The 21,065-nt window shown below is 42.9% G+C and overlaps 1 protein-coding gene across 1 annotated transcript in view; it reads left to right on the plus strand.

Moving 5' to 3' along the window:
• LOC116430551 (uncharacterized) overlaps nucleotides 1–21,065 on the plus strand; it is a 385,600-nt gene that overhangs the window by 95,882 nt on the left and 268,653 nt on the right. The window contains 1 exon segment of the mRNA XM_076372297.1: nucleotides 16,144–16,188. Within this exon segment, the coding sequence (XP_076228412.1) occupies nucleotides 16,144–16,188 (45 nt within the window).

Below are 21,065 nucleotides of genomic sequence, written 5' to 3' on the forward strand. Positions count from 1 at the left end.
TTTCCACCGATCAACGATGAAATGACAGATAAATTCCGCGTCGATCGCGCCTTATTACGCGCCGTGGCCGGACAGACGATCCGATCGTTAATCGCGTTGTTTTCGAGCGTTGCCTCTTAATTCCCTCCCCGGATTAACGATAATGCGGCCGGGACACGGTGCCCGGGGAAATGTTTTTCGTGCTCGGTCCGCGTCGAACAAATTGCTGAATGCGCGCGGCATTAACACGGTAATTGACCTGCATTAGCCGGTTGTTCGACGAGCGTCTCGAGGGCTTCTTAATGAATCGTCGCTCGGGCTGTCTGGCCGCGCCGCGAGGACCGTCGCGTCCGTTCGTCCGTTTTCAACGCGAACCAGTGTATTTTTAGACCGTGATCTTGGGCCGAGGGTATCTATTACTCGGCTTCAATTAGTCGAGCCAGTGGATCTCAGCTCGGACGCAAAGAAATCCGATTGCTGGACCTTTTGTCTCGCTAGTGAGAGGCAATTAACTCTGCTCGTGAAATTTTCTCGAATTTCCGTGACGAACCGCTCGATCCAACGCTCATGTTCCACAGATATTTTCTGGATAACTTCGTCGAGCTGATCGATATCAATGCTTCTGTTGTTTCATATTGGTTCTTTTATTAGATTTTTCATAGAATTTAGTTCTATAGTGGTTTCGATTATTTCTAAAAATTTGTAGGAAGATTTTATGTTAGTAGATTTTATAGTACAAAGTCTTGTATTGTATTTTACTAGTCGGCGATATTTGACCTCGTCCTTTCGACGAATGCAAATGGATGCTCGATGCATTCGACTGTTTACGCTCATCATTCACCCGCGTAATCGAAGGAACCGGGCAAGAATGAAATATAAATCGGTAGCCCGCGCGGTGTTTCCACTTCTTCGAGCCGTGTGTATTTACCTGTTGTATCCGATCAAATATTTTTGAGCGGTGCAGCTGTTGACCGAGACAGTTTCATAAGTGAATCGCTAAATATTTGCTCTGCAATCGGATGAACGGCGAGGTTCCCAGCTGTCCCGATGGAAAAATATTTGTTCTCCTCGTTAATAGACAATGGCTGCGTTGCTCGCGGAAAAGAACAAATATGTAACGCCCGCGAAATACTAAAACATCGAACCCGACCTCGTGATTGATGATGTTTAGGCTTGCCAAACAGCTCTTCCCCGTTCGCGCCTTAAGTACAGCCTGCGCGGGAAAATCATCGAACTGGATTCACGTTGGAAATATACTATTGGAAACATTTGTTTCAACAACTGAACATTGAAAGAATTATTCACCATTCTTTTCTTAAAATTACAATTAAGAAATTATTATCGTGACTTAGAATTCGTAGAATGTATCTTGTAACGCAAAATTCACATGATTTTATATTAATAAATTTTCTAGAACATTACCTATGAATATTTCTAATAATACCTAAAAATTGTAAATCATAGTAATATGTCTCTCCACTGCACTCTTTCCACTCACCACACACATTCCGTGACAAGTTTCCAAAATCGATCATCTGAAACCAAGACAATCACCCGAACAACAAGAGAAACCACCTGAATCGATGTTTCCAACTGACTTTTACTCAAGGAATTACATCCCGAGACATCCGGTACAAATATAAATAAGAAACGGCAGGACTGATGGATTCGATATGAAATAGCCCGCTTTGGTGGAGGGATCCGATATTAACTGATCGTGAAAAATTGCTTTTAAATGCGCCATAAATTAACTCCGCGGAGGACAGATATTTCCATCCAGCTTTCCCGGTCCTTTTCCCGGGATAGAGGCAGTGGCTCGGCGATAGGGTATTATCGAGGAGCCGGGCGGAAGTATTTGTCGAAGCGGGAGCGAGGAACACGCGGGGTATACGGAGACGTAATATTTCAAGCGGCTGTCAAAATGAAAACTTGACCTGTTCTCTATCCCCCTTCGTATCCTTCTTCGAAAATCCTGGGGCATATAGTCGCACGGTACGTGTCACACGCGATATTAAAGCGAGGTACCATTGGCCGACGGCCAAGTCGATGAAAACCGAGGTTATCGTCTCCGCCTGCCAGCCCGCCCGCCCGTCGCTGGGCGATTTCTTTTTAAGACCTACCAACGACGACGAGAGTAACCGCGGATCCGCGAGTTTACGAGCTAACCGCCCCCTGAATTCGTGGGATTCCACGTTTAGCCCCCAATGGCCCCTTCGCTGTCGTTCCTGGGCTGATTGAAACCAATTCCTTTGTAATTTTGAAATGAAACACGACTGTACTTGGTTTTGTTGAAATTCAATGTTGCTTTTCCGTTGTCTGCTGTTAATGGTTGATGATAATGTGGACGTAAGGCTGACGTTTAATTTTTTTGCTTTTCTGGTGTTTTTTAGGTCTTATAGTGTTTAAATTTTCAAGCTTGAAAGTTTGCGAACTTGAAACTCTGCGAATATTTAAACCTTGCAGTTTTGAGATCTTCAAACTCGCAAATTTTCAAATTTTTAAACCTCGCGATATTTAAATCTCCAAACTCCCACATGCTCAGATTTTTAAACCCTGCGAATTTTATATCATCGATCTCCTAAATGTTCAAAATATTGAACCTTGCAATCTACAAATCTTCAAACTCCCAAATGTTCAAATTTTTAAACCTTACAATTCTTAGACTTTGAAACTCTCAAATTCTTAAACCCTACAATATTCAAATCTTCAAACTCTCAAATTTTCAAATGTTTAAATCTTACAATATTCAAATCTTCAAACTCTCAAATGTTCAAATTTTTAAATCTTACAATATTCAGATCTCCAAACTCTCAAATTTTCAAATTTTTAAACCCTACAATTTTCAGATCTCCAAACTTCCAAATGTTCAAATTTTTAAACCTTACAACATTCAAATCTCCAAACTCCCACATTTTCAAATTTTCAAACCTTACAAATTTCAAATCATCAAATCATTAATCTCCCAAATGTACAAATTTTTAACCTGGAAACATTCAAATCTTCAGACATTCGAACTTCCAGAAATCTAGAAACTCTCCCTAAATACCTGCATATACACACACTCAATTAAGATTCAACCGAAGCACACTTATCTTTGACACTCGTAAAGATAATTCTCTTTTATCGTCATCCTATCAATAAGAATGAAACTTCCACCGGTAACCATACAGTCCAGACAGTAAATGGATTCAGTACATTCCGCAATTAAGGAAGATTATTTCAGATACAGGGCGCACCGACGATTTACACGACTCGCGCCGTTCATAAAGAGTGCGCGTCCAGGAGTCGTTGAAACACCGAATTTTCAACGATTTCGAGTATGTTAAAAATGTTCATCGAGCAGCGTCCGTTTCCATGAACCTGCGTAAACCGCATTTGTCGAGCAAGATCGTTTCCGCAACGAGCGTTCCGTCGTCGAGATATCTCTTAATCTCCACCGCAAAAATAACGGGAGCATGTGCACGTGCGATGCCGTTTGAATAATTCGTAATCGCCGTTAACAGAGCCCGGTATGAAAAATTTGCACGGGATCTCTTTAATTTACACCGGCGTAATCCCTCCCCGTTATTCGAGTAAATTCTGTACACATATTCGTCGCGCGGCTTCGAGATAAAATGAAAATCGTAAATTATTCGTCCGCGGATTTCGCGTATTCATTTTTTAACGCGGAAGATTATCGGGACCGTTCCGTTCCGGCGTAAATTCATTCTACGGGAGGCGCACGGGAATGTCGAGGATTTCGTACCGAATATAATACACGTATGTTTCATTTTCTAGAAATATTTTGGATTATCTTGATCCGTGTTATTGTTACCGCCGCATTTGTCTTCGGTACTTCGATTCAACTTATTTCGGTATATTGATTCAACGTAGCGGAATGATAAAATTTCAAATTCAATATTAATCTTTGCGTAATGAATACATGAAACACGGGAACGGAATAAAGTAGTTCATATATTCTGATAGTTAATAATTCTAATGGTTAATAGTTAGTCATTCCAATAATTAATAATATTTCCCGTCATTCGTTCAAGGTTGTTCTCACGTTAGTTGCAAGAAGTATCTTTGATATTTCGTCAAATGAAAAATTTTGTCGAGTGCAAAGGATTAATATTTGACTCAATCGCTGAGTAATACATATCCTTCGCCATCATATCGTTCCTCTGTAATAATTGAAACTTTTTATTGTTCTCATTTCAATATTCTTGAATCTCATTTAGTGTCCTTCCATTTTTTAATATTATTTCGTTTTCCATTTCCTTTCTTTCATTCATTATATTCCTTCCTTCTGCTACCCCATTATTTCATACGCGTTTCTACTTGTTGTTATTTATTCACCGATATTAATTGTCTGTGTGATAAAATGGACTCGATTAGTCCAATAGAGAGAGTGTTACCCGCGAAATTCGAGTACCGCGCGAACGATTCTCCTAATTGCCGGCAGCGTTTAAACGGCCGCGATTATTCGGACCCGATAATCGAACCTGGCTCGATAATCGAACGGTTCCAGGCTGTCCGGTGCGTTGTTCCGTTCCGATCCGATCACCCACACGTTATTCGGATAACAAGGGAATTAATTTCAAGCTTCCCGATCGGGCGATGCTCCTTAAAACAACGCTGATTGACTCGCTGCCCGTAATCCGCCGACAACAATAACGAAACTTTCCCTTCCGCTCCTTCGGGGGAAGAAACTATTCGCACAGAAATCGGCGATCGACTCGGAGCACAGGAATTCGACGCCGGAATCTCGGAGTTTGATTAAAGAAACTTCTCACGAAATTAAATTACTCTCGGACGCAAAAAAGGGGAATCACTAAAGAAACGGGAGTTAGATAATAATTGGTAACTGTATCTTGGTAAATTCGGTGCGTTGAAATTGGAATATTATTTTTAGATTCTTCTAAAATCTTTATTCTTTTATGTTTTAACCGATTGTGCTTGATATACGTTCGTGCATTCTGTAGTTCATTACTTTGCTTGGATTTTGGGGAAAATTTGGGCTTATTTATACATTTCTTTAAATCACTCGATACTTACTTGTATGTATATATTAATTTCAAGTACTTATTGCAAACGAATATACTAGTCATCAGATATGAATATCATATATATTCTCTTATGGAATTAATTAATTTCATTCAGAGATTCGACGAAGTCTTGAGCGAAGAGTTTCCTTTTTATCCGTTTTACGGTATGTCTGCTGATTCTATTTATTAATCATTTTGTACAGAGTGATATATTTCAAAACAACTTAGTCTACCTACTGCAACTAGACTATCGATGTTTATAAGCGATAATAAGCATTAGCAATTCTCTAACAAAAATATCTCAACGTGCGCGATACGTTCTTCCAGCGCAAGAGGTTAACATTAAACTACCGAGCAGTTCAAAGTACTGTTTGAAATTCCCCTAGAAACATAAAGATTGCATCTATCGAGACTTTAATCGATTTATAATTCAGTTTGCGTACTGCTGAATCTTCTTCAATAATTTCTCTAGGGAAACATGTTATCTTCTTAGTAATTCCAAAAGAACCGATGTAAAGACCAAATAATCCTTTCACAAACATTTTTCCTGTAAAGAGAAATGCGTCATCGAAAATCAATCACCCACATAAAAGAAACGTCGGGTCTCTGTCCAGTTAATAGCTCGCGCGCGAGACAGCATTCTCGAAAAATCGTGAAGGAGAAAAGAGGGGAAAAACGGAACGCCGATCGTATACCCGTCTCCGCAGAAATCCGGCGGCGATAAAATCGAAGCGACTTTCATCCGTGGGCACGCGTTCCGCGAACGAGCGTTTAATCGGCCGCGCGACGGTATCGAAGCGTGTCGGGCGTTACGACGGCAATAAAAACGGCCGTAGCACGCATCGGGCGTCGTCGTGGCCGGCAATTAATCGTCTGGCCATCGAAAAGGAACGCACGCGTGCTCGGGTAATAAACGCCGCGTGCCGCACAGCGCGGCTGCCTGCGGACGAAACCTAAAAATTCGACCATTCGCATAGCGAGAATTTCAGGTTATCAGTTTCTAATTCGAAATCCGAAAGCCTAATTAAAATATCCCTCCGAACGTGAATTGACGGACGAACTTTGACCCTTTGCACTCTATAGGCGCCTCAATCAGCAATTCATTCGATATAGCAACATAAAGTTTGATATTAACACCTTGCGCTGTGGTTTATTTCTGAACTATAATCGATAACTACTTTATCGTTAATAATTTATTAGAAAAAAATTTGGTTTATTCTATGTCCACGTTTAATCCAAAGGAACGACTGATAGAAAAGTAATACTTTCTCCAATTCACTTAAAAATTTTCGTCACGAATCTCACACGATATTGTAAGTCAAGAGGTTATATGTTAAACTTTGTACAATGCATCAATACATGAGATACTGAAAGAAAATAGTTCAGTTCCTCAATTTATCTGCGATTTCTCAAGTCAGTTTGAAAGAAGTCGTTATCTCGTTAGGAAATGTTTTGTATTTCTAACGAGAAACTTTTGGAGCGTATTCAATTAAAATTCACCGCAAAGTGCCTTTACGCTTGTCTTACATCTCCACCTCCAAAGAATCAAAACCGCATCACACTGATAAATCACTCCCTCGTTCCAAGCCAACAATCAAAACTCCTCTCTCTCCTCGCACTCCAACAAACAATCGAAACCCAGCCACGCGCCAATTCGTTATTCCGCAAAATAAATCGATGAAAGCGCCGTGGCCGATTCGTAATTCGCGAACGGGTTAATTCCGGTTCCGTTCGCGTGCCAGTTTCCGGTACACCTTTCAGCCGGATTAAAGGCTGCCGGGCCGCGTCGCTCGGGTCTTCTATTTCAGACATCAAAGCGCCCGGAACCGGCGATCGCCTCTCCCCGGCCCGCGGGGGAGAGTTTCCTCCTCGTAATCACAGGTCCGTGGGTCTTCGCGCGCGCGGAGCACGCCGTTCAATGAAAATGGAGACGTCGAAGGTTTTCCTCGCGAGGCTGCCTCCCCCGACGTTTTCTTAGCGTCGGCCGGCAGTGGTTTTCGGAGGAGTCTGGCTCGCGAGAGGGCTCTCCTGGCGACCGGCCAGGCCCCGGCTCTCCTCCACCCCTATTTTTCCTCTTCGCTCGTTTATTTGGAGCCTCGCGATTAATCGATTCGCCGCGGAACGAGGCGGACCACCTCCGGGAAAATTGAAAAGCGTCGGCCAAGTGCGGAAAGATTACTGCCGGAGATAATGGGCTGTTAGCGAGTGGAGGGGCTCCGGAGTGTTTCAAGGGATGCTGGCGCGGTCTCGTAGACGATCAGGATTCATATTCATCGCCGGCTTATGGGAAGTTTCGGGGAGGATTGCGACGCGATCTTTTGTGCTGAGTGGGTAGGAATAATTGGTTGAAATGTTTTTAGGTCGGTGAAATATGATTAGTGATGGTAAGGGTTGGTAATGATTAGTATTATTAATACTGAAACCACCGGACGGGTTAAAATGACCGTTCCTGATGTCTTCTTTTGCGATTATTGAGAAGATAACGGATGTTTCTCTGAAGGATGATTAAAGAAATTAATTTAGCAAAACGCAGTAAATCAATTCAAGTGTCAATAGATGCACTCTTGGAGTTTCTATAGAGGAATTTCGGAAAGTCAATTTAGCTCGGAACTTCGTGACGGATTGAGTGCAATGTTGTTAGTGGTAGTAATTATTATTGATTATTAACACTGGCATTTGAGTAATTTAAGAATGTTCCGTAAGAACTTTTTTATCGGAACTCAGAGATGGCAGTTAGAGCACTGGTATTCTGAGCCGCTAATGTATAATAGATAATTATTTTTCATTTCATTTGAAATTAACGAACCCGTGAAACGTTCGGCGTAATTAAATTTAATAACGTTCCTTCTCAATATTAATATTTAAATACCAAAAAGTTTGGTACTCGTGAATTGCACCGGGAGAGTTTCATTTTTCCCAGAGACTCACGGTCCGGTAATTAACTGAAACAACGAGGTAAACAAAGTATCATGTAATTTCAGTTTCTCTAAATTTCCGCGAGAACGTAAACCCACGTAAACTTTCTCAGACCGCTGTATATGGTGAGTTTTATCGATGTTTTCCACGGTGCGCGCAGGAAATTTGAATTTCTCTTCGAGACTCGTATTATACGAGTAGTTAACTGAACGTCGTTTAGCTCGTTTTAATGCGCCACGCTGCCGCGGCGAGGAATTCATTGCGCGTTTCAAGCTGTCGCCGATCGGCTACAGTGTAATATAATAAACGAAAGGATAACGCATCGATTCTCGCGGTTCATTGATTAATCAAACGCGGTTTTTCTCCGCTGAAAGTGGGCATCTCGTCGCGCCGTAAATTCTTCGAGTGGCTTGAATTATAGAAACACGTTTCTCGGTAACTCGAGCCATTCATCAAATTAATTGTGCCTCCCGCGATGACCGCGCCGCGGTTTCTAAGAACGGAATTAATAGCCGCCACGCAGAAGTTAACCGGGAAACACCAATGGAATGTTACGTTCGCAGCTGTGCACCATTAATCGTAGCCGGAATCTTTGATTTCATGGAAATATTTACGGAAATCTCATTCACCCATATTTATTATCGTATTACAGTACTCTATCTTTGCACGAGAATATACCGTGCACCTCAGTAAAATGATCTACTGCTAACTTCGTGTTTAACAGCTGGGATATACTTTTCAATTAACCCTTTGCACTCGAGAGGTCACTCTCAGCCACCACTAGATCCGACGCAGTGAAATCATAAAATTTGATATTTAATATTGAACTGTGTATAACGCATCGGTGCGTGAAATATTGGTCTAAAAAAACTTTATTTCTCAATTTAATTATGATTTCTCTTTGAGTTAATTTCAAAAAAATATCATCTTTGTCTAGTTAGAAAATGTTAAGTGTCTCTAACGAAATACTTCCAAGTGCAAAGGGTTAAAACACCTTTTATTGAATGAATAGTTACTTGACTATAAAATTCATTTCTTTTGTCACAGACACTGTTGCAGTATTCACTTCACCAACTTGGAACCAATACAAATTGTAATTACACACCTTTAATTTCAGGCATTATCCAACAAACTAAGCAGTTTCCCACTAACTGATAACAGAAACTCATCATCCTCACGTTGTGTAATTAGCCTGTCTACCTATTCCGTTGCACACTGATAATTATAATCTCGAATAGGTTCAACGTTACAAGAATTATTCATTAATACCGATACACTCTTCCACCACAATCTATTCCCAAATACAGAAGAACGAAGCTTCGAGCGAATCATAATATACAATAAAAACATCATCGAAATTCGTTAGATCATTCGACGGAGGCAATGCGGAGCTGCGGTGCTAGGCTGCAATAAAAATTCCCCGGAAGCCGGCGCGTCTGCACGGAAACGTCGCCGCGTTGAACGTGAGAACAGCGTCGTCTCGATCGACCAGTGCTCTCGTCCATGCTCTACGATCGAAGGGAAACGAGAAGAGTATATAGCTAAGGGCACAAGGGATGGGTCAGAAAGAGCGAAGGAGCTCCGTGGGAACCGGAACGGCACCGTCTTTTTGAATTTCGGGGGCAATGGCGGCCGCGTCGCCGGCTCTGGTTCGAAGCCGCGAACGATGAATCGAAATGACGTGTCGAATTTTACTTAGAATGGGAAACGTCCGTCTCGATCTCGTAGACACTGGCTCCGAGCTGTTGGGTGCCTGGATTCACGAGATTCTATGACACTCGTTGAAACGTAGATAAGCCAGGCACGAGGAGACAAGCATTTTGAACGTCATACGAATGCAATTAACATATGAATGTCATTACGAACGTCGGTGTTCGAATCGCCGAGCAGTCTGCTCCGTGTGTTCCTGTAAACCTACGAGCGCTTTTATACTAATGTCGATTATTTTGGGTAGTCTTTTTGAGAACCGTAGGAGAGATCTGAAATGAGTCGCTTTTCTAAATAAAAAGCGAGTGGAAATAGGATTTCGTGAAGTGTTCTTAGATGAGACATTATTACAATCATTAATATAGTATTCATCGAATGGTTAATAATATTCATAAATAGTACCGATTAGTATCACCGATGACATTCTATTATCATTTAATTAACCGAACGCTTCAAAAGAGCTTCTCTCGAGAACTTAGAAGCACGAGTTACATACTATCCTAAACTATTCCTATATCAACCTAAGCTGCGTCAACTTTCAAACAATAGATTAACATCGGAGATCTTTCGAACCCCGAACAGGAAGGACAGAATTACAAGGCAAGGGGTTCCAGAAGAAAAGAGAGAGAGAGAGAGAGAGAGTTCTCGAAAGATTTGAGCGTGCTCGCAATTAGTCCGAGTCAGTAATTACAGAATAGAGCAGCTGTTCTATTGAGAGCTCGCTGGAAAGTCGGTGGACGGGACCTGAAGGCAGGCAGCTGGGTATAATTAAACAAACGACGGAATGGAAATTATGCGAGTCTGGGAACGGAGGCTCGGGCGGCGGACAGGCCGAGATGAAAATTCCGGGTCGGGAGTAATACGCGGCGTCTGGGGAGGACCTTTCGATAAAAATTCCTGGAGAGCCTGGCGTCGAAGGCAGACGCAGTCCTCCGGCGCCGACACGCCGGTATTCGCCGATCGATTCGAAGAACAACCGAGGACTTTTAATGACTTTCTTCGCGAAATCACGCGCGCCCCCTTCTGTCTCGTCGAAAACCGTGAGCTTGCAGTTTCTGGGACGTCACGGTGTTCGGAAACGTCTTTTGTCCGCCATGGACGCCGGAAGATATTCGCAGCCCCTGGACTCACTGATTCTCAGATAACGATCGCTCCTTAAAAAGCTCATTCTCTCTCTCGAAGGTGTCTGCTCGTCATTTTTACAGAAAGCACCGGAGATACCGTCGAACAGATCTATCAAGATCATTGGAACTTTTCTTCCCTCTATGGATACTTCGTCGTTAATAATTCGATAGAAGAAAGGAGACTTTACCCTTTCTATACAATTCAACACTGGAACTATCGAACAGTCAAGTTGACTTTTTGAAATTTTTCTGTAGAAACTCCAACAGTGCTACTGAGGTTTCTATTAATTTACATTTCAGTTTGCCTATTGTTGAATCTTCTATAGTAATTTCTCAGAGGATTATCTGTTATGCTTTTAATAATTATTCAAGAAGCAATCAGGTCATTTTGACCTCTCTGGTAGTTCTACCGTTAACCAAACTCGTGATATTTGTTTGATCCAAAATTTGTATCACGAGTTGAACTCAAAGTACTACTCATTAAAGTAGTGATACAAGATTGTAAGAATGACGAATAATATTTTTCTGTCTACTTGATTTACTCTCTAAGTTGATCAATTGTTAACACCGTACAGGTGTTCAATTCAACTCGGAACTATTGTCCGCAAGGGTTGTTATCCGGAAGCTCATTAAAAGATGCTTCTTAAAATTGTCTTAAGAGTTTCCCAACAAAGTTCATCTGTATTTCCTTTAAACTGCAGTCAACCAGAAACCCGAAGGAACTGCAGCGCTTTAATCACTGACGTTCTCCATTACCGAAAAGACGGCCGGCACCCTCTCTTTCGGCTTTTATCACAGAAACATCCGACCGAGCCTCGATGCGGAGGAAAAATCGGCCGCGATAAATTCCCGCGACTCGTTTCGGCGTCGGTTATTTACGGTCTCGCGCGCGCCGCGAATATATATCGCCGCGCGGTGTTTATAGCCGGCCATTTTTCCAGGCTCTCCGTTCCTAACGACGCGTCGGACACTTTTAAGCCTAACAGGTGGCAGATTATCGAGCGTTCCGCTCCGAGAAAAATATGTCGACGGATTCGCCGTTTATTTCTTCCGTCATTGGTCCAGAATTTCTGCGGAATTTCTCCCAGCCAGCTGCGATACCTCGACTTTTCTTCGTGTCACAGCCGCGGCGGAGTCCTTAATCGAACGACACGTGCATGGTCATAACACTTGGCGACCGTCCCAGACCTTCGGAAACTCATCAATTTCTCAAGGCACTTTCCTCTACCAGAATATCCTCGAGAGCGAAGCACACGATGAACAAACCTTCAGTCATCAATTGTATACTTATCTTTTCTATCATATCGCGGTACTCTTCCATCCGATAACAAGATACAACTTTCTAGAGAATTATAACTACGCTTCAAAATTGCAATATAGTGTTACCATAGTGTAAATAATGAAAGGGTGGATCTTGAGTAATCGAGAGCTGGGAATGAATATATGTATTTAATAAAATAAAGCTGAAACTGTGGTCAAAATATAAAATATGGAGACAACACGTAAAAAGTACAACTCAATGCCTCTCCCAAAAATCATTCTCTCCCCCACAAGCATTCTTCTCACTCGCACTCATCACAAACACTTTTATGCACCCCTGGAAAACTGGCCCTGCAATCTTGGGTCCGCGACGTTGTGCAGGCCACTTTCCTTCGACCGTTTCACAATCTGTTCTTCACTCACACTCATTCTTACATTCACTCTTCTTAAAAATACCTTAACCTACGCTAAGAATTCTAGATACCACAGATATATTTGTTGAATCATGTTGAAAATCTTCACCACGAGTCTAACTCGTTGTTGTAGGACACGGGGTTAATGCAAGCTTCACTTGTACCCGATCTAATGCTCGCTAATAATGAAATCAATCCAGACTGAATTCACCCCTAATCCAGGCAACAATTCCGTTCGCGAAAGACAAAGATGTCGCGTCGAATGATACAACTAAAACCAAGGATAAGAATTTCGAAAAATGAAACCGAGTTTCATTATAACGAATATTCATTGTAACTTCAGAGTCACAATGTAAACTGTTTACACTGGTCTCTATAAAAGTTAATCGATTCCAATTAATGCCACTTGTCGCCGAGGGAACTGTACAATTTTAAATAACAGTCACACAGATATATGTCGATATTATGAATATTCTGCTTCTTTAGTGTTAAAGTAAGGAATGTAAAAAGAGGACGAGAATCACAGCACCAACATCCTTATTTCCACGCGACGCGACACGTTTTTTTTTCATTTTACCCTCGGTAAGAAGTATCAACGAGGAAACTACTCGCGAGACGACGACCGATTGTACACGGTTCCCTGTCGCTTCCGTAGTTTCCATCGATTACCGTGTTTTTTACGAGTACTAGTCAATACACGTGAAACGTGCGCGCACGGAAATGGGAATGCGAGTGCGACATGCAGCTGTTTCGCGTATACCAGACACAAACCGAGCTCGAATTTCATGGAGTTCCGCGCGGCCCTTCCGCGCTCACCGCTCCCTCGAAATATCAATTCGTCCGGCGACGGGTTTCGATTCGGTTAGGCTCGTTCTCTGTCTGGCCCGCTCCAGCTCGTATCTCTTTCGCGTCGCCGAGCATATAGATTTTCGCGATGGCTCCGGTCGCCCCTTTTTGCAGGATGTTTCGAGTTTATCCCGTATCGGATCGGTCGCCGCGGCGGACGGAGAGTTCCTTTTAAATTTAATGTCCGAATTGAATCTGCTCGTCATGGTTGAGTTGCCTTTTACCGTGCCAATGAAAATGGATAAATATGACGTTGGATGGATGCTGCATATGTATTATTCCGCGATGGAAAAATAAGTATGCATCGCGGTTCTCGGTACACGGTTGATTGGAAACGCTCGAGATATTTTGATGAGTATCTTTTCGAGATTAATTGTTGCCTAGATTTTTAAACTTAGGAATTTTTAAATTCTGAGTTTTCAGATTTTGTAACTTTTAAATCTTCGAACTTTTGAACTTTCAAACCTCAACCTACACAGCTTCAAACTTTCAAACTTTCAAATTCCAAGCTTTCAAGTTTTCTAACTTTGAAATCTTCGAATTTTTGAATGTTCGATCCTTTGGACCTTTGAACCTTCAAACCTTCAAATTCCATACTTTCAAATTTTCAAACTTTCGAACTTTCACACCTTTAAATTCCAAACTTCCGAAACCTCAATGCTTTGAACTTCTGAACTTTCAAGCCTTCAACTTCCAAACTTTCAAATTTTCAAACTTTTAAATTTCCGAACTTTCGAACTTTCAAACCTTTAAATTCCAAACTTCTGAAATTTCAATTCTTTGAGCTTCTGAAATTTCAAGCCTTCAAATTCCAAACTTTCTAATTTTAGAACTTTAGAACTTTCAACCCTTCGAATCTTCAAACCTTCAAACCTACAAACCTTCAAACCTTCAAACCTTCAAACCTTCAAACCTCCAAACCTTCAAACCCCCAAACCTCAGAATTGAAATCCTCAAACTTGACTCCTCAAATATCCAGATTCCCAATCACCTTATTACAATTATCTACAACTTATTACCTACAACACATTAAGCCCAAAATCCTCAAATTGTCATAACCAAGGAGGCTGTCGGGAGTCGCAACCATCATGAACCCGTCGTCTCGACGGGTGGAGTGCTCCTACCATGGCCTCGTCACTCGAACAAACGAAACGGAACGAGAGAAGCCGAAGAACGTGGAATACATTACAGCGCGGCGCGTTAATGTCCGTCGCGCACGCGACGCGGACCGTTCCGGACGTATAACACTCGATTTAACTGCGTTTAGTTTTAATGCCGGCCCACCGACTGCCCCTGCCACCGCCCCCCTGTCCGTTGTCGCGGCGATACATCGAGTTCCACTTCCCGTTTCCACCTGGCGGAACATTAACGCCTGCTGGTACGCTAATGTGCGTTCTCTGTCATGGAAACCGGCTTAACCGACGTTCGACAATCTGTTCTTCACGCGTCCCTTCGCCGCGCGAGCTATCGAGCTCGTGTCTCATTGTCCTTGCGCGCACTTTTTAAATACCTTATCGTTCCGATTTCCGGATGTTTTGTCAGCGTTTTTCCTCCAGCCGCTATCCTTTCAACTCCTTGCCTCATAACAACGTGTCAAATTATTCTGAATTGTATATTAATGTTTTGCTCCTTCTTTTTAATATAGAATCATTGGTTTTTCTCATAACAGTTTATAATTTGATAATGAATATTAACGACGAAGAGAAATAGTGCTCGAAGGAAACCGCGTCTAGCGAAATGACAGTAGAACAAAAAAATTGTAGTATTTTGATTCGAACTCAGACAATTTGATTTCATGACGAGAAATGTTTGAGTACCTATAATTTTCTTCATCTGTTTACGCACCTTATAAATATTAGAAGAATAACTTCTGTAGTCGTTCAGAGATTCAATTAGCTTTTGAAATAGGTGAACGTACTGTTAAATATTTGCAACTATTCGGTTGCTTCAGTCGAGCAAACGTACAGCATACTATGTGGGTTCATTTCCTTGATTCCGAACCGTTCCGGGACGCTTCTAATATTTTTTTATTGGCACAGCAGAGAAACGAGCTCTCTAGGATCGATGCGGAAGACGGAGAGAGTATCGCGAAGAGAAAAACACGAAAGCGGTATTTTAATTTAGAGAGGTAATGAACCAGCGCACAGGGATTTTTCAGTTAATTTTATTCCTCGAAATATCTCTGACGTATTAAATACCCTATGAAATTGTTTCGTAGAAAAACTGCGTGTCCCGCTTACAAAATTTTCAATGCAACAGACACATTTCTCGCGGGAAAGTTTGGCGAAGCGTTCCGAGCGTAATAACGCGGAAAATGGAATAACAAAGAATCTCATTCCGCGGGGTAATGAGTTCTCGAATTTTACTTGCAGCGAAGACGGCTTATTCATCGCCGATACGGCAAATATTGATCAAGTACGATGTTAATAGGCAGTCAATGATTATGCAGATTCCTGCGGGTCAGTTTACAAAAGCCGTTATCAAAGCAACGGTTTATTAAACGTTTCAGCCGAGTCCAAATAAGACGAAAACAATTTCAAACGTTATGAAACTCAATGGAACTGTTTCTGTTTCGAATTCCTGATAATTGGAATTTCTGTAACCGTTATAAATACGTGAAATTCGCAGTTGAATAATCTGTTCTACATTTTGAAGAATTAAATCAATCCGTTTACGAGGACAGGTTAAGTTCTTCGACCTTTCACGGACTGAAGTTCCCTTTCCCTTTTCCCTGGCAAATCCCACGATTTCCATACGAATTCCCTGTACCCCCAAACGAAACCGAATCGCCATTCACGCGGATGATGAAGACGGTATTGCGAAATTCCGTCCGAGCGTAATATAATTCGGGAATCTCTGGTATTGTTTCAGATTTGAGCCAGCCTCGTCCGGTCCGATTTTCCTTTCTGCTGTCAGGTGAGTGGCATTAACGTCGCCTATGGAAGCGCCGGGATTTTACTTCCGTATTGTTCCATCGTCCAGCAGCAACACGCCCGGAAAAACGTTTGATAAATGTCTTTCCAACATTTTCATTTCATTAATTCTTTATTGAACTTATTGAAAGTTCTTGAACAGTCGCTTTCATAGCTATTAACGAATCAAATTTATTCATTATTTATTAATTTCAGTTATCATTGGTAGTAGTAGTTACATTTAAATTTAACCCTTAACACTCCAGGTTGTTTTGTAAGCAACTGCAACTAATTTTTATAGTATTCCTAGCGAAAATGATAAATGCTGTAACATTTCTTCGATCTTTTATTTTCCTTATCAATGCAAAATTTGGATGTGCGGAGAATCGGATAATTTTAGTTTCTTTAAGATTCATTAAAATATTTAATATTATAACTGGGGCAATATTGGAGCCTGCAGAGTTCGAAGGGTTAAATAATATTGTTTATCTACGAAACAACATTATAACGACAATTTAATGTTAGAATAATGTTCTAAAGAGTTTCAGAGTATAATCGATAGAAGTATTACTAAATTAATAGTTATTATTAGAAGTGAATACGACCGAATTAATGTGACTAAATACTCTTAATGTAATCTACTAATGAGACGCGAGCTATTCCACGAAGCGAATTCGAAACTCGGGAAATATCGTTTCCCCGAGAGATGGATCGCCTAAGCAAATTTTAAAATCGATTAATTCGAGCGGGAAGCTTCGAACTGCAAATATTTAGCCCGAGGTGGAAGGGTCGAAGTACGTTCGGGGTATAAAGGGTTAAACGAAGACGCGAAAGTAGATTCAGCGGCTCACGATCAGACGAACGCCGAGCACGGCGATTCCTCGAGATTCGCAGGAGCTCACGCTGAAACTCGCGCAAACTTGGAATATTATTTACTCGGCACACTGCTTTCGATATTGCATCCCTTATGCAACTTCCGGGGGCCAGTGTACACACGAATGCTCCGCGTCGCGGGTATCTTTAGTCGATACGGTATTTTCGTCTCTAATGAATTGCCTTCGAGTCTCATCGAGTCTCGAACAACATCGAAGGATCGAAAAACAAAGTCGAGATCGAAGGCCAGTACCATCGTTGAATAAAAATTCAACTGAATTTAATTGTAGAATTTTATCGTCAAATTAATCTTCTTAATCTTATGTATTAACGATTCACCGTTTCTCTGTTGACAACACTGTATTTTCCTCGATAGCTTTCACTTTCTCCTCTTCCCATAATATTCCACTAACTCTAATCGTTACACTCGTGTCAACGAAGAACTCATGTCAAACCTTCACGGCTATTTCTCAAACCTGCTCGTCAAAGATTACTAACATTCCACCAATCTGTCAGATTTTCACCCTTCTCCCTACAATCTATTCTCCAAAACTCCGCAGAAAAGAATTCTACCAATCTTCGTTCAGATGCATCCAACTCCTAAGCCCCGCACATCTTCGCATTTCCCGCGAAATTCTGCCCCAGAGAAGGCGCTCCATATTCCAACAATTTCAACATGAAACGGGAAATCGTTCGTTTATTCCCGCGGAATGCTCCACGGCGACTCGAAGAATCGTTCCACGCCCCGTCCGAGCGCGTGTCCGCGGCTCGCGATCCAGCTTTCGTTCTCCCGAACGTTTTACCTCTCGCGCGGTAACGGCAGAAATAATGCCGGCTCGAAAAACGCCGGAAGGAGAGCGGAGGGGGTGCTTGACAGGCGTGTTATCGAGGGAACGACGTCGCGAAAGAAATCGGGAGTCGAATACGTACGTACGTGCGCTCCGCGATCCTTTTCAGCGGGAGAGCGTCCGCCGGAGAAAGAGGAGAAACGGTGGAAAAGGCCGGCGTGAACGGGCCGGGGGGAAGAATGCGGGGAGAGGAAGGGGCACGGAGGGAGAAAAACACAGAGGCGACTGGCGCGAGACAGATGCGACGAGGGGTGCGGCGAAAAACGCGGGAAGGACGAGAAGAAGCGGGGCCGGCGACGAGCGAAGAATGCATCCGGCCAGGCCGAATAGCCCGGCCACGTAACGTCGTACTTTTCATTCTTGCGATCGGCGCGTGCTCCGCATAGTGAGATCGCGCGGGCGACGGAAAAGGATGGAAGAGGGCGGGCAGAAGCTGTGGGAAATCGAGACTGTTGTACGGCCGGAGAAAGACGAGGCGCGCCTTTCAAAGGAACGACCGGGAAGCGTTTCCTTTCGCGATCACGGCCGGCGGAGTAACGCTGGAAGAAAGTAAATGAATGGGCACGGGATACGGGGACGAAAAGTGAACCGTGCGATTAAGTGAAATAGAAATGATAAGGGGGAGGACCGGCGGGCGCCGGTGAATGCGACGACGCCGCCGCGAGCCGGCTCTTTCGACGGGATGCTGTTTCGGAGCTGGCGAGCGTCGGTGAATGCTTGATATTTGTGTCTCGCGATGGAGGTGTGGGGCTTGAAGTTACCGTTCTTGGAAGTTTGTTATTCGAATTTTGTCGATGCTCGGTGGAGTTGATGAACTGTTTTTGTCTTTGCGCTGGGATGTTTATCGTTGGAATGTTTCGATGGGGGTTTTCGATTTCCGAGGTGGCGCGGATATGTTGTTTCTGTGTTGGTGATTGCGGTGAGGTGGAATGTTTTTGTGTATCGTGGGGAGACGCAAGGGGAATAGCGCTCGGATCAGACGAGATTACTGTTCGAAGACTCTAAACGTGTGATGGAGTCTATGAAAGAAGGAAGGAAGACTGTAGAAAGATGAAAAGAGGTGGAAATGTAGGGAAAGGCGTAGAAAGAGGCAAAAGACGGGTTACAGAAAGACTCACAGGTAGACGAAGAGACACGTAGAAACACGAAAAGAAACAGAGGAAGAAATCCAGGAAAACCGATGGAAAGAGAGGTACATTCAAGAAAATAAGAAAAAGAAAGAGAGGAACAGAACTGTTAAAAACCTACGGAAAAAAGAGGAAAGAGAGAAAATGAGACACAGGGGAACCGATAAAGAGACACTCGAACAAAAGCAAAAAGGGGTAGCAAAAAATAGAAACACAGTGGAACTGTGGCAAAAACGCGCAGAGAACACACAGAAACAAGAGAATCGAAAGGAAAAACAAGCAGCAGCCCAGAAAACCCAATGAACAGAGAAAGAAGGAAAGAGAGGGAAAGAAAAATAGAGAGATCGCGGGAAACCGGGAAACACTCCGGGACGGACAAGCAGAATAAAATGTGTAGCACGGCGCTAGCGGGAAAGGACGAGGATGAAACAAGTTATTGGAAAGGGGGTGGGCAGGGTGCAGCGGAAGGGTGACTGCGTAGCGAGCGCGAGCGAAACGAGCGAGCGGGAAGCAAAGAAGCGTCTGCATCACCTTGCATTCCACTTGACGGCACTTCTGCGTCGTCGCCTGCCTCCTTCTTTCTCCTTCCGGTCGTACGCGCCCGGCCGGCTCGCTCGGTCGGTCCCCAGGCATCCTCTTTTTCAACGCTCCCGTTTCGCCGTCGCGAGCCCTTCGTCGTCGCGACGATGAATATCGGGGCGGAGGGGAAGTTCGAGCGTGGAATCGACGAGCGGCGTCGCCCGCGCCTGTTTTAAGCAGCCCGACACGCTCCGCCGGTCACGAAAAGGTGACTTCGCGACGACTTCTCACTCCTCTCGCTCCATCTCTCTCTCTCCGTTTCGCTTTCTTTCTCCGTGGATTTTCGCCTCTTCGAGTTTCAGCCGGCTCGCCGTCCCTGCGCGGTTTAATCAAACGAAGGCCTCGCCGCGTGAACATCGATTCGTTTAGTGTTTCGATGCTTCTTACAGTGTATAACCCTCCCCTTTGAGACAGCTGTTTGTCAGTCTTCGTGCTCTCCAAATTCTGGCGTTTTGTCGTGTAGCGCGTAGTCGTATTGTGGACTGGAAGCGTGAACTGTGAAACGTTTGGCTTCTTTTGTTTCGTCATTGAAGGCTAATGGAAGATTAACGCACGATGATGCTGGTAGTCGAGGCGTTTAGGAAATTGGGTTCGATTTTTTCTTGATCGTTGGGGTTGTAGAGGGAAGGGGAATTTTGTAGGGACGTTTTGAGAATTTTGATTGCAGCCACTGTGGCCCGCGGACTGTGATTCCTGCTGGAATAAAGTCTCCGCGGTGTTGCTTAATCTATTAGCCGACACGGTCTCCGTGAATGGGATCATGAATATGGAACGCAACCGTTACCTTTGTCTTGGTATCTCTGATGCTTTTTCAGGATACGTTTCACCTCTGGCTGTGACGAGGTTAGTGCGTTCAACAGTTTCAGTAAACATTTTCATTGAATCCCTTAAGAAGCAACTGAAACAAACGACTATATATAGTCTATCTAATATCTTTATGTTTCTTACTTCTAATTCACTAAAGAAACAACGTTCCATTCCTTGTCTGCACTCTACAAAGCTACGATTGCTAATAGAAAAATAATGAACCGCAAAATACTTATACTTATTCAATTCTGAAATCTTCGCTGCGAGCCCCACGCGATATTCCGAGACAAAGCAAAGTTGAAGAAACCTTTCAACAGCGAGTGCATCCATCTATGAAATTTCACGGTGTCAAAATTGGTTTCTCTGATGCTTTTTGAGGATACGTTTCACCTTCGGCTTCGACGAGGTTAGTACGCTCTACAATTTTAGTAAATATTTTCATTGAATTCCTTAAAAAGCAGCTGAAACAAATGACAATATATACTCTATCTAATGTCTTTATCTTTGTTTATGAAAGATACTTATATTTATTCAATTCTGAAATCTTCGCTGCAAGCCCCACGCGATGTTCCGAGACAAAACAAAGTTGAAGAAACCTCTCAACAGCGACTGTATCCATCTGTGAAATTGTACGGTGTCAAAATTTG

This window comes from Nomia melanderi, chromosome 11, assembly GCF_051020985.1.
Source record: "Nomia melanderi isolate GNS246 chromosome 11, iyNomMela1, whole genome shotgun sequence".
Lineage (NCBI taxonomy): Eukaryota > Metazoa > Arthropoda > Insecta > Hymenoptera > Halictidae > Nomia > Nomia melanderi.